Here is a 12,594-nt window from a genome sequence, read left to right as displayed (position 1 = left end):
TAATTGCATTTCATTTGGGAAGCAAATAACGCATAAGGATATTCATTCCCTCTGCATACCTTGCTTAGGCCCAGACCACGACGTCTCGGCCTGTTGTTTTTGTGCTGCATTCAACAAACGCACTATTAAGCATCGGGCGGAGTTCGCCCAACAAGATTTTGGCAAAAAATTTAATTACATTATGTCGTCTGATACTCCGACTCCAGTTTTGAGTAAAAAAACGCAAAGATGAGGACCGACATACGAGGTCCGCGACTTCTACCGACACCACGCCAAAGCAGACTACAGGTGGTCCGGTTCTCAGTGAGGCGCTTAAGCAGCCCCTGACTACCGACGACACTTCATTAGTGATGTCTTCTGTGCTCGAGGTCGCAGGCTCTTCGGCCCATACCCCGGCTATAAATACCGAAGCCACTCTTGGCGGTGAAACTCAGAGTTTAGACAGACCTGCCACCTCTCAAGTTGTCTACAGGCCTTCCTCTTGTTTTTCCATCAAGGCTTTCACTAAGTCTAAAGCAGCCATGCATACTAAAAGACAGGCTCCACAGGGCCCTTCTCAAAGCCCCATGCCTAAAAAACAGTGCTGAGAATTTGATTACTCTAATCAGGGGTTCCCAACCCCCCCCCCCCCGGACAAAAGGCCCAGAGTGTTGGAAGAATCCCCCTCCTCTGACCAGGCCTCCATAATTTCAGACCATTCTGAAGACCAGGAACATTCTTATTCTCCTTTTGAAGATTCTGATGCAGAGGAGTCCATTCCCTCTGTCCCCCCCCCCCCCTCCCGAGGATTACTCTTTTGGGGAAACCTTACATACCTTGAGGGAACACTTCCACTGGGAAGGCCAAGAGTATTCAGACTCCAAGAAAAGGCTTAGGGATTTCCTCTTACTCCCTCAGCACAGGCCTCTGGCTATACCTCCTGTCTTAGACATTCTAGATGATGTGCATTCGGAGGCCTGCCTTAACCCAGATTCTTTACCTCCAGCACCAGTCAAGCCAGACAGGTATTACCGGGTTCCTGACTCGCACCAATTCCTATACAAAAGCATGCGGCCGACCCAGAAGCTATTTCACAAGGTCCCAAGGGAATTAAGGCTTCCACTGCTAAAAATCCATTACCTTCAGAGAGAGATTCCAGAGCTTTAGAAAGCTGGGGGAAAAAGGTATACACCTCGGCCACCTTAACCATGAGAGCATTAAACTGTCAGTTCCATATGTTAAAGTACCAACAGTTTCTGTTATCACAGTTGAGAAGCAAAATGTCACAACCTGAACAACCAGACTTGAAGGAGTTGCAGGATTTGATACATTGTGCAAAACAAGTGGGTAAACATACCTTGCAATGCGGTTTTGATGCTTTAGAGGCCTCATGTAGAGCTGCTATTACAGGATCAGTCATACGTAGACATACCTGGCTCAGAGCAAACCTTACCAGATCATGTCAAGGCTAAATTACTAGATGCCCCTCTGCAAAAAGATGTATTGTTCGGTGTTAAAGCTGAGGGAGGTATTAAAGAAAATGGAGGAAAAGGCAAAATCAATGCAAACAGTGAAAGATTTCCTACAGGTACAACCTCCACGTTTCAGTAGAAATTGGCCTTCCAAAAATTGGTCTTTTCCAGCCACGGACAGACCCCAAAGAGGTAGATACAGGCGCCCGAGGGGCAGAGGACAATCTCAAGGATCATTTAGAGGCAGACAATGGCAAGCACCTACACAGAGGTGGTGAGGATAGTTCACAGCCATTCAGAAAGCAGAACCAATGACTTTACCCTTTGCATGCCAAGCAAGGCTCAAATGGCAGCACCTTTAGGCGGAAAACTGGCATTATTTTCGAAAAATTGGCATATTGTCACAAAAGACAAATGGATCCTGGACATTATAGACAGAGGCTACAGATTCCACTTTCACACCCTTCAAAAAATGAGAGGCATGCCAAACCTGCCACACAATCAAAGGGCAGAGGCGCAAAAACAAATTTCAGATCTCATGGACATGAAAGCTATTCAAGAGTTACCTGCACAAGAACAGGGTCAAGGTTTTTATTCAAGACTATTCCTGGTACCAAGGAAGGGAAAAGATTGGAGACCTATTTTGGACCTATCCACCCTAAACACATTTTTACTCGTGCCAAAATTCAAGATGCTCACATTACAGCAGCTTCTTCCCATGCTGGGCAAGGAGTCTTGGCTGGTAACACTGGACCTCAAGGAGGCATACCTGCATGTCCCAATCAGACAAGATTGCAGAAGATACCTCAGATTTCTTGCAGGTTCAACCCATTATCAATTCTCTGCATTGCCCTTTGGCTTATCTACTGCGCCCAGAGTGTTCACGAAATGCCTGGCATCAGTAATTGCCTACTGCAGACTTCAAGGGATACAAATATACCCATATCTGGACGACTGCCTGATCCAAGCGGACAGCAAGCACATACTTCTGAAACATCTGGCGTTTCTAATAATGTTGTTGAATTCTCTGGGATACACAGTCAACAAAAAGAAATCAAGGCTAATACCCTCTCAAACAATAATTTTCCTGGGTGCCAGCTTGGATACAAACACCCAGATGGCCTACCTCACGCCAGAGAAACAAGGGCAACTAACTCAATACTTCGGAAAACTGGCAGCTTTCTCCAGGATGACTGCAAGGAAAATCCTGCAGGCTCTGGGATTCATGGCATCTTGCATCCTACTAATCCCATGTGCAAAGCTGCATATGAGAAAACTTCAATGGTACCTAAAAAAACCTATGGTCTCAACACAGCAACAGTTTGGAAACTAATACCACTGATTCCATGTCTTCAATAGGAATTTCTGTGGTGGGCTCAAGCATGCCAAAGAAACACAGGTCTCCCATTCTGTAAGCCTCAAGCAAATCAAGTCATCACAACCGACGCCTCGGACTACGCCTGGGGGGTGCACATGACAGATCGGTGCATTCAGGGCAAATGGTCCCAAAAAGAAAAGCACCTACACATCAATCAAAAGGAAATGCTAGCAGTAATAAATGCTATTATAGCTTTCAAAGACTTACTGCATCCAGGCCAGCTACTGATAAGGACAGACAACACCACAGTAATGTGGTACATAAACTAGGAGGAACCCATTCATACCCCCTATGCAGGCTAGCCATGTCTCTTTGGAACATGGCTCTGGAATTACAAATCGAACTTCAAGCACAGTACCTGCCAGGCAAAGAAAACACGCTGGCAGACAACCTAAGCAGAAATATGATGGATCCACACAAATGGAAGTTGCATCCTCAAGTGTTTACAAAGATAATTCAAGCATGGGGAAGGCCAGACATAGATCTCTTTGCCTCCCACAGAAATCACCAGTTGGCAAAATTCTGCTCAAGGACCTTTCACCCACAGGCCTGGAAAGTGGATGCACACTCTTTCAGTTGGACAACAATGACAGTTTATGCCTTTCCACCTCTTCTTGTGCTGCCCAAAGTTCTATTAAAAACCAGAGCAGACAGACCAAAGATGATTCTCATTGCTCCAGACTGGCCAAGACAACACTGGTACCCACTCCTGAGATGCCTGATGCATTCCCCACCATGGATCCTGCCTCTAATGCCTCTTCTACTGACTCAGCACAACTTCAAAACCCTTCACAGTCAGCTGAAAACACTCAATCTAGCCGCATGGAAAATTCCTTAAATTCACAACAGACCCTACTCTCCAAGGAGGAGCAGGATGTCATTTTGGAGGCCAGAAGGCCTTCTACTAGAAAAGCCTACTCCGCAAAATGGAAAGTGTTTTGTGCCTGGAATGAGAAAAAGGGTCAGAACCCTGGAATACTGAATTTACCTCATATTATAATACCTAGCTGAGATGCTAAGCAGTGGACTTTCATTCTCCTCCATCAAAATCCATGCCTCAGCCATTTCTGCAGAATACAACACTGATCCTCCTTTATTCTCTCACCCCCTCTTAAGACAGTTCCTCATAGGGGCTAAGAATATAAAACCCCCAAGGAAACAACCAGTACCTGCTTGGGGCCTCAATTTAATTCTAGAAAAACTGACCCTGCCTCCTTTTGAGCCAGCTGCGTTAACAGAACTGCAATATTTGTCCTGGAAAACAGCCTTCCTTCTTGCTATCACCTCAGCTCGCAGGGTTTCGGAACTACAAGCCCTCATGGCTGTGCAGCCTTTCATCATTTTCCATCAGGACAGAGTTTCCTTACGAACCGATCCGTCCTTTATGCCAAAGGTAGTATCCAGGGTAGCCTTGAATCAGGCTATCCACTTACCTACCTTTTACCCTAATCCTCAAAACAAAGGGGAGAGACTACTACATTCCTTGGACATTCACAGACAGCTGCGTTATTATTTGGACAGAACAAAGCCTTTCAGAAAATCAGAGCAACTCTTTGTGTCCTATGCTACAGGAGCTCAAGGGAAGCCTATTTCCAAACAGACAATTTCAAAATGGGTAGCCCACTGCATACGTTTTTGTTACTCTTTTCATGGTAAAACTGTACCTGCAGGCATCAGATCTCACTCCACATGGGCCACAGCTACCTCTGCAACTTTCCACAGTGGGGTTCCTACCAAAGATATTTTGGAAGCAGCCACTTGGAGTTCTGTACATACCTTCTCCAAGCACTATCACCTACCATTATACTCCAAATCTAGAGCAGGCTTTGCCACTGCAGTCTTGCAGGGCATCCTGGTTCCACCTAGTGCCTACCACCCTTTTTTAGCTTTGGGATTCTACCCATCTGTTATGACTGCAGCTGTATGCACGATGAACATAGTACAGTTTTGTACCTACCAGAAATGTAGATGTTCGAGTGCTAATACAGCTGCAGTCCAGGTTTCCCTCCCTCCCTTCCCCTCTTGGGACAGGCCTAATGGCTAACACCTCCTCATACAACCTGATTGGGGTATTCTTTTATGGTGCATTTGCTAGCAACTACTGTTTTTGGATTATATTGCATTGCATTATTACATAAATTTATGTATTGCCTTCCTTCTGGGGGCACCTGACATCTGGGGCAAGAAAAACTGAAGAAAATGGCGTCGGCTGGTTCTTTTATACCCCTGTCACACTGACGTCAGGGAAGAAGCGACGACAACTGACGCCGGACCTAGACTTTGGAATTCGGCCTACCGAGGACCCGCCTGACGACAGGAAAACCCATCTGTTATGACTGCAGCTGTATTAGCACTCTAACATCTACATTTATGGTAGGTACAAAACTGTACTTTCCTCAAAGGGGCCAAAAATTTACGACCACCAAGGAGAGCTCCAACTCCAGCCTGGGACCTTAACTTTGTATTGAAAAATCTCAACTCTTCCTCCTTTCGAGCCAGCTGCTACTGCAGACTTAAATTTCCTTTCTTGGAATACTGCTTTCCTTTTAGAAATCATGTCAGCAAGAAGGGTGTCTGAATTACAGGCCCTTATGGCAGTGGAGCCTTTCATAGTCTTTCATGCGGACAAGGTGTCCCTCAGAACCAATCCCTCCATGCCCAAGGTGGTATCCACTGTGACCCTTAATCAGCCCATTCATTTCTAACTTTTTTTTTCCTAATCCACAGAACAAAGGGGAACGGATACTGCACTCCTTAGATGTGCACAGACCACTTAGATTCTACTTGGACAGGACTAAACCTCAAAGGAAATCTAAACAACTGCTGGTGGCATTTGCTGCTGGGGCAGAGGGGAAAGCTATTTCAAAGCAAACCATTTCCAAATGGATAGGCCATTGCATTCATTTCTGCTACAAGCACCATGGAAAACCTATCCCACAGGGGATCAGACCCCACTCAATCAGGGCTGCATCTACCTCTACAGCCTTTTTCAGAGGTGTCCCTACCAGGTACATCCTAGAAGCTGCTACCTGGAGTTCTGTACGTACTTTCACCAAGCATTACCATCTGCCAATTTTCTCTAAATCCAGAGCTGACTTTGTCACTGCAGTCTTGCAGGGCCTTATAGCTGGTCCTAATGCTAGCTCATTTCCTCCTCCCATCCTTAGCTTTGGGAATCTATCCAAATGTGATGACTGTAACAGTGAAACACGAAGAAAATAGTACAGTTGTGTGCACTTAACATAAATGTAGATGTTAGTGTTTTCACTGTTTCAGTCCTGGTTACCCTCCCTCCAGCCCCTGTCGTCTTTTGGCTATACCTCTACTCTCTTTTACTATGCTTAAAAGCTTTTTGGTGTAATTGCTTTTTTGTTGGAGGTATAACCTTGTATTTATATACATTTAATTGCTTCCCATAGGAGGGCACCTGACATCTGGGGCAAGAAATGTAATGGCATCAGCTGCATGTTTTTATACCTATGACCTGACGTCACTGAAGAGACAGCAACCGATGCCAGGCCCAAGACTTTTTTAATCAGGCCGACTGAGGGCTACTGCAAGCAGATAAACCCAAATGTAATGACTGCAACAGTGAATACAATCGAACATCTGCATTTATGTTAAGTGTACACAACTGTACTTTTTCCCCCTTTATCGTCTGGTTACAATTAACATCTCCTGCCATTATTATTGATGTATTTATTAGCTTTTTTCATTTCTTCATGTAACTGTTCAGTCATATTAGTATACACAGATCATTATTAATCTTGTACATTTGTCTCATTGTCATTACTACCTACCAAGTACTATTATTAAATCTAGAATTCTTTTTTTATAAGAATTCCTATTCCAGAACATGTTATTTCCTAACAACCAACCCGTTTGCCCACCCCAAATATTTCCTGTGTTTTTTCCCCCTTCTTTGCCATCTGGTATATAGTAAGCATAATAACATCCATTTTTTTACACCATTCCAAACCTCTTGTTTCTAATGCTATTTTCATTTAATGATAAAATTCTTATAAAATCTTTGTCCTTTGTATTACTGCTAGATCATCTTTTCTTTCCAAGTCTCCCAGTAGTGTTTTCACTCTTCTTTTCCTGTTTTGTCCCTTGTATCTCTCTGCTTTATAAAAATGTAGATTTGTTCTCTAACTACATCTTTATTGTTTAATATTTATGCATCTCCTTCTTCCCCCCATACCACCTTCTGTAGTTGTACTTTCTGCTGTTTTTCTTCTGAGCTTTCTTCATCTGCTTTCCTTTCCTAATATGGGGCAATTAAACCAGAAACTGTAAAATTCTTTAAATTTTGTACAAACAAGCTTAGTTTCTTGTCTCCTCTTTCCACATTGTCCACACCTTCCTTTTGTTAGTCTTGTACTAAATGATTTTATCCCCACAGAAATAACATGCTTTACTTTGACCCTGATACCTAGCTTTTTCTTGTGTAGATTTTTTTTGTCCTTAACATCCATGGGTTACCCACGCTTCCCATCTCATTTTTTTTACTTCATATTCTTTACTACATACTGAAAGAAAATAAATTGTAGTCTAAAAGTGTGAAATAGTTTTTCCATAGTGCTACTGTATTTTTTGTTTGCCAAATTTTTCCAGTAAGTTAAAACTTTCAGGTGTTAAAAAAAGATCCGTCTCAATAAATTAATGCTTTTATGCCATTTGTGAAACCCTAGTGGAAAAACACTGTCCATAATTTCATACCTAATCCCAGTGCCATTATTTTTACTTTTTATTCTTACCACTGGATGTCTTCACTGTAGTGTTGAGAAACTGCCCCCCCCCCCCCAATTCCATTCTTCCTTGCTGCATAACTTTTCTTGTAGCAAAATAATTAAAAAAAAAAAAAAAAAAAAAAAACTTTAAAACTGGGCTACTCCACCTGTTCAGTTTCTAACATCTTCCTCCTGTAATGCACTGTCACTCCATCAAACTTTCTTTCCTTTCTTTGGCTGTGACCGAGTCATCAAATGTACTAGTGCTGGTTTCCATGCCTCCATTTTACAACTCTCAACAGTTTCTCTCTTTTCTTCAATAAGTTTTCTCCTGTTTCGCCCGTGTCTGCTGCAGTCTTCTCTGGCACCACCTAGCAGCTCCAAAGAGTATTTCTTTTCCTTTTCTCCAAACAGTAGGGGAAGTTGCCCGGGATCCTGGTAGAGTTCCCCTGATCAGTATAAATGTCATCTCTGTTCTTCCTTGAAGAGAAGTAATTAGCCTAGTGGAATTAACCCCGGTCAGCAAAGTACAAATAATTTTTATTATGTTAAGGTGCTTCTTATTTTCTGATTTGTCAGGGACTCGCCGTTCATCTGGCTCCTCAAAAGTTTGTGAGCTGTTTAATGGAAGCTTGATGTGGAACATGTAGTAGTAAAGGATCCTTTTCATGTTTGTGAAATTTTGTCTGTTTACTGGGAAAGTGACTGGGTAATACCCCATTTTCAGCGGAGGGCCAGGGAGAAAAGCTCCATTTGCTTTACATGGCATTGTACGAAGTTCCAGTCACACAGAGTAGTTACATTTCTATTTACATTTATTCACAAACAGTAATATTTATACATATACATTCTAATTACAGAGGTGGAAGCTACTAAAGAGAAAGCACACATGCATCCTAGTGCATTTAAGAATTGTTTTGTCCAAGCCTGCTTCTGCAGCCAACTTAAAATGTGTGTTTTGGAAAGCTCTAGTTGCCTTAATCTAAGCAAGGAGAATTTCAGAAATTCAAGACTTGTGCCGCTTTGTTTTAAATTAGTGTTGTGAACCATCCCCATTTTTGTGCCCAAAGTAATCAGAGTTGAATGTGAGTCTGTCTGCTTACCTTTCTTATTTATAACCTGCAGTAAGGGGGGATATTTTTATTCTTCTGAAATGCATGGAGAACTTGTCAGGTAATTAAGCGAACATGTTCAACCATTTCCTGTGCCATTAACAAGTTGGACTGTAAGATCAGTCTTCATTTAGCGTTGAGCTTTTATTTTTTTACACACAATATAACAAGGCCTTATTTTCTGTGTCTTCAGCACACTTCACTAGATCAGCTGCCACATTTCAAGACATACTTTAAAAATGCACCTTTGGATGATTACCGTTTATCCACCATCCTTCTACTAGCAACAGGTAGACGGAAATGTAGACTGTATTTCTGTACTCCGGTTTTGTGTTGGTGCATTGCTTTTGAGCAGCACACTATATGTGGGTAATGGATAAGGAGCACAGTGCTTTGCAGGTAAATGGGAGGCACTGAGTCCTTGGAATGTTTTAAGTGTTCAGCTAACTCAAACATGTTCTCCATGTCCTGATAATTGAAGATAGACACAAATCATGTAGTTCTATTGTGATAAGAGCATACCATTCATTTTTCTGTTTCACATTTCTCTCAACAGCCAGGAACACTCGACTGCAGTAATCAGCTTTTGGCCCCAGGTGGCAGACTTGCTAGCTGGGGTAAGGGAAGTAGCGGTGGATCAGGCACAAAACCCAGTGAAACAGGTATGAGACCATGGTGAGAGAAATTAAGTGGTTTTTCTTAAGCTGTTTCATCAGCTAAAGTCCACATTAATGCAAAGGCTGTTTGGTGGAATGCATAACTCGAGAACTTCAGTTTGTCAAGGTCTGGTGTAGAATTTAGAGCTGGTTTTAATGTTTGGCTTTAGGTTTAGTACTTGATGCATGTCTGGTAATGTATTCAATGAGGTAATTTTTTTTATTTTCATTTACTGTAATGTATCAACAGTAACCTGCTTTCCCCAACTTGTCATGGCTGTCCAGAATGCAATACGACTCTATTGCTGTTGCACACTGAACGCTGCTTTCTTTAAACTCTCAAAGTGACATAACTGAACATGTTTACAGTCACCATCTTGTAGTTTAACATTAATCTGTAAAATAAAAAAATAGCATATGTCATGCCATAAAAATAGTTGGCAAAAGCTATGTAATAATCCCTTTATAATTTCTGAAGTACCTGTTTAGCATCCTTGTCTTCACCTCTTCAGTGTTCTCCACAAAAATGTAAAACTAGTGCTTTGCACAGATTACTAAATGCAACTCTACTGCACATTGAAATAGGTGATCCACAAGAATCCAAAAACACAAAGTGCTTACATAAACACACCAGCCCTGTTAAACGCCATAAAACTTTTATTGAACGAGACAGGAAAACAAATAAAAAACACCCAGATTAGAAGTAAGACGTTTTCATCCAAGCAGTTGGACTTCAGAACATAACACAACCCCTGAAAACAGCTACTATTTATAGTCATACCAATTAACTAAATCATATTTGAATATTTACTGTTAAATCAGTCACAGAAGATGTTCGTGTTTCACTGTTGCAGTCATCACATTTGAATTATCTGCCTGCAGGTAGCCCTCAGCCAGCCTGAATACCAGAGTCTTGGGAATTGTGTCAGATACTGTCGCCTCTTCCATGACATCAGGTCGTCAAAGGTATAGAACATGCAGCCAACGCCATTACATCAGTCTTTCTTGCTGTGCAGTGCCCGACGCAGAGGCAGTTTGCAAGTGCCAGTCGGCAGACTCCTGAAATTTTCGTTTTCGAGTTTCAGACCTGAAGTCTTCAAAAAGACATGTACCCTGTTGGGGATCCATTTTTCTTGCTCTAACCGATGTCAGAAAAAATTAATAATTGTCTTGCCTGCGGAAAGCAAATACATCAGAAATTTTCGTTCTTACTGCATCACCTGTTTAGGCCCAGACCATGACGTCCCTCGCTGTCTGTTTTGTGCCTTGTTCAATGCTGAAACTATTCGTTGGGCTATTTTTGTAGGTAAATTCTTTCATTCTCGATCTCCGTACTCCGAAATGGCTTTAAGCCGTCCGACTACTGATCTTCCGAAAAACGTAAGGATAAAGACAGAGACAGACCGCATAGGTCCAAAACTGCCGACAGTGCTTCCGTTAAGCTAGTCGCCAGTCTGCCGGTTCTCAGTGAGGCGCTTTCGCAGCCCCTGATACCCGCTTGTACAGATTCGCAGGCCTCTGCTGAGACACATTCAGAGTCCGGTATGCCGCGCAATGTTTCTTTGACTATGGAACCTGCGGATGCCTCTACCTTGGATGGGTCCAGAGCCGCTGTGTGGGCACCGGCTACTGAGAGTGTATTAGGCCTACGGATTTTCATATTAAACAGACTTCATTTCAAGCTAAAAATATACCGAATTCCTCAGGCCTAAAGCTCACACTAAGCCTAGGAAACCGACCAAAGCGCATTTTCAGTCCCACATGCCTCAAAAACAAATGATTAGAATGGCTGAAGACCTTATTACCTTAATTAGGGGAAGCCAGCCTTTTCCCTCTGAGACCTAGAACTGATTTTCCTTCTGATTCTTCTGATCAGGAATCTGATATTTCTATTTCTTGTGACTACCAGGATTTACCCTTATCTACTTTAGGATTCTGATGCAGAGGATTCCATTCCCTCTGCTTCCCCTTCAGAGGATTTTTATTTTGGTGAAACCTTGCATACCCTTAGGGAACATTTCTGGTGGGAAAGGCAGGACTATTCGCAGTCCAAAAAGAGACTTGGGGAATTCTTAAACCTGCCTCAGCACAGACCTCTAGCTGTCCCTCCTGTTCTGGAGGTTGTCTATTATTTTCCTGGAACCAAGCCTTACCTCAGACACTTTGCCTCCAGCTACCAGGAAACCTTACCGGTACTATAGAGTACCTGACTCTCTCAAATTCCTCTTCAAGAATCCTACTGTTGATCCAGAGACCATTTCCCAAGGACCTAAAAGCATTAAGGCTACTACTGCCAAGAATCCTACCGCTTCTGTCAGGGATTCTAGGGCTTTAGACGGATGGGGTAAGAAGGTATATACCACTGCTACTCTGGTCACTAGGGCTTTAAATTGTCAGTTTCATATTTTAAAGTATCAGCAACATATTGTGGGACTACTTAAGCAGAAAATGATTCCTGACTCTGCTGAACACACAGATTTACAAGAGTTAATGCATTCTGCTGACCAAGTTAGTAAACATACTTTGCAATGTGGTTTTGATGCTTTAGAAGCATCTTGCAGGGCTGCTGTCACTGGGTCTTTACTGAGAAGGCATGTTTGGCTTAAGGAACAAAACTTGCCAGATCATGTTAAAGCTAAATTACTGGATGCACCCATAAACCAAGACCGCCTTTTTGGCAACAAAGCGGCAGAAGTCCTCAAAAGAATGGAGGAAAAAGCCAAATCCTTGCAAACTGTTAAATATTTCTTACAAGTGCACCCACCTAGATTCAGTAGACACTGGCCTTCAAAGAACTGGTCCTTTCCAGTCCCTTCCAGGCCTTCAGTCCAAACCCAGGAGCAGCAGACCACCAAAATTTCAGTCTCGGGCTATACACAGATCTAAGCAGTGGGGGGCTCCCATGTCCAAAGCAGGGAGTAGTAAGCCACCCCCTTATGGAAAAATTGCACAATGACTTATCCTTAACTCCTCCAAGCCTTGCTCCACTACTTTCACCTTTAGGAGGAAAGCTCGCCCTGCATGCAAAAAAACTAGGAATTCATTACCCAAGACAAATGGGTTTTAAACATAGTTTCCCTAGGATAGAGAGTGCACTTCCACTTTCTCCCATTCCCAATTGGATGGCCAGACCTCCCACCAAATCAGTGGGTGGAGGCCCAAAAACAAGTTCTCTCTCCTCCGCATCAGGGCTATTCAGTCTGTCCCAGCAGAACAAAGGGGATAAAGTTTCTATTCAAGACTGTTCCTAGTTCCCAGAAAAGA

The 12,594-nt window shown here is 42.8% G+C and overlaps 1 protein-coding gene across 1 annotated transcript in view; it reads left to right on the top strand.

Annotated features, from left to right (window-relative positions):
* LOC122801252 (eukaryotic translation initiation factor 4 gamma 1-like) overlaps positions 1 to 12,594 on the top strand; it is a 2,968,223-nt gene that overhangs the window by 2,185,808 nt on the left and 769,821 nt on the right. The window contains exon 20 of the mRNA XM_044070804.1: positions 9,231 to 9,336. Within this exon, the coding sequence (XP_043926739.1) occupies positions 9,231 to 9,336 (106 nt within the window). The remainder of the gene's footprint in view (positions 1 to 9,230; positions 9,337 to 12,594) is intronic.

This window comes from Protopterus annectens, chromosome 4.part1, assembly GCF_019279795.1.
Source record: "Protopterus annectens isolate FY-2018-M chromosome 4.part1, PAN1.0, whole genome shotgun sequence".
Classification (NCBI taxonomy): Eukaryota; Metazoa; Chordata; order Ceratodontiformes; family Protopteridae; genus Protopterus; species Protopterus annectens.
This window is presented reverse-complemented; position numbering and strand designations above follow the sequence as displayed.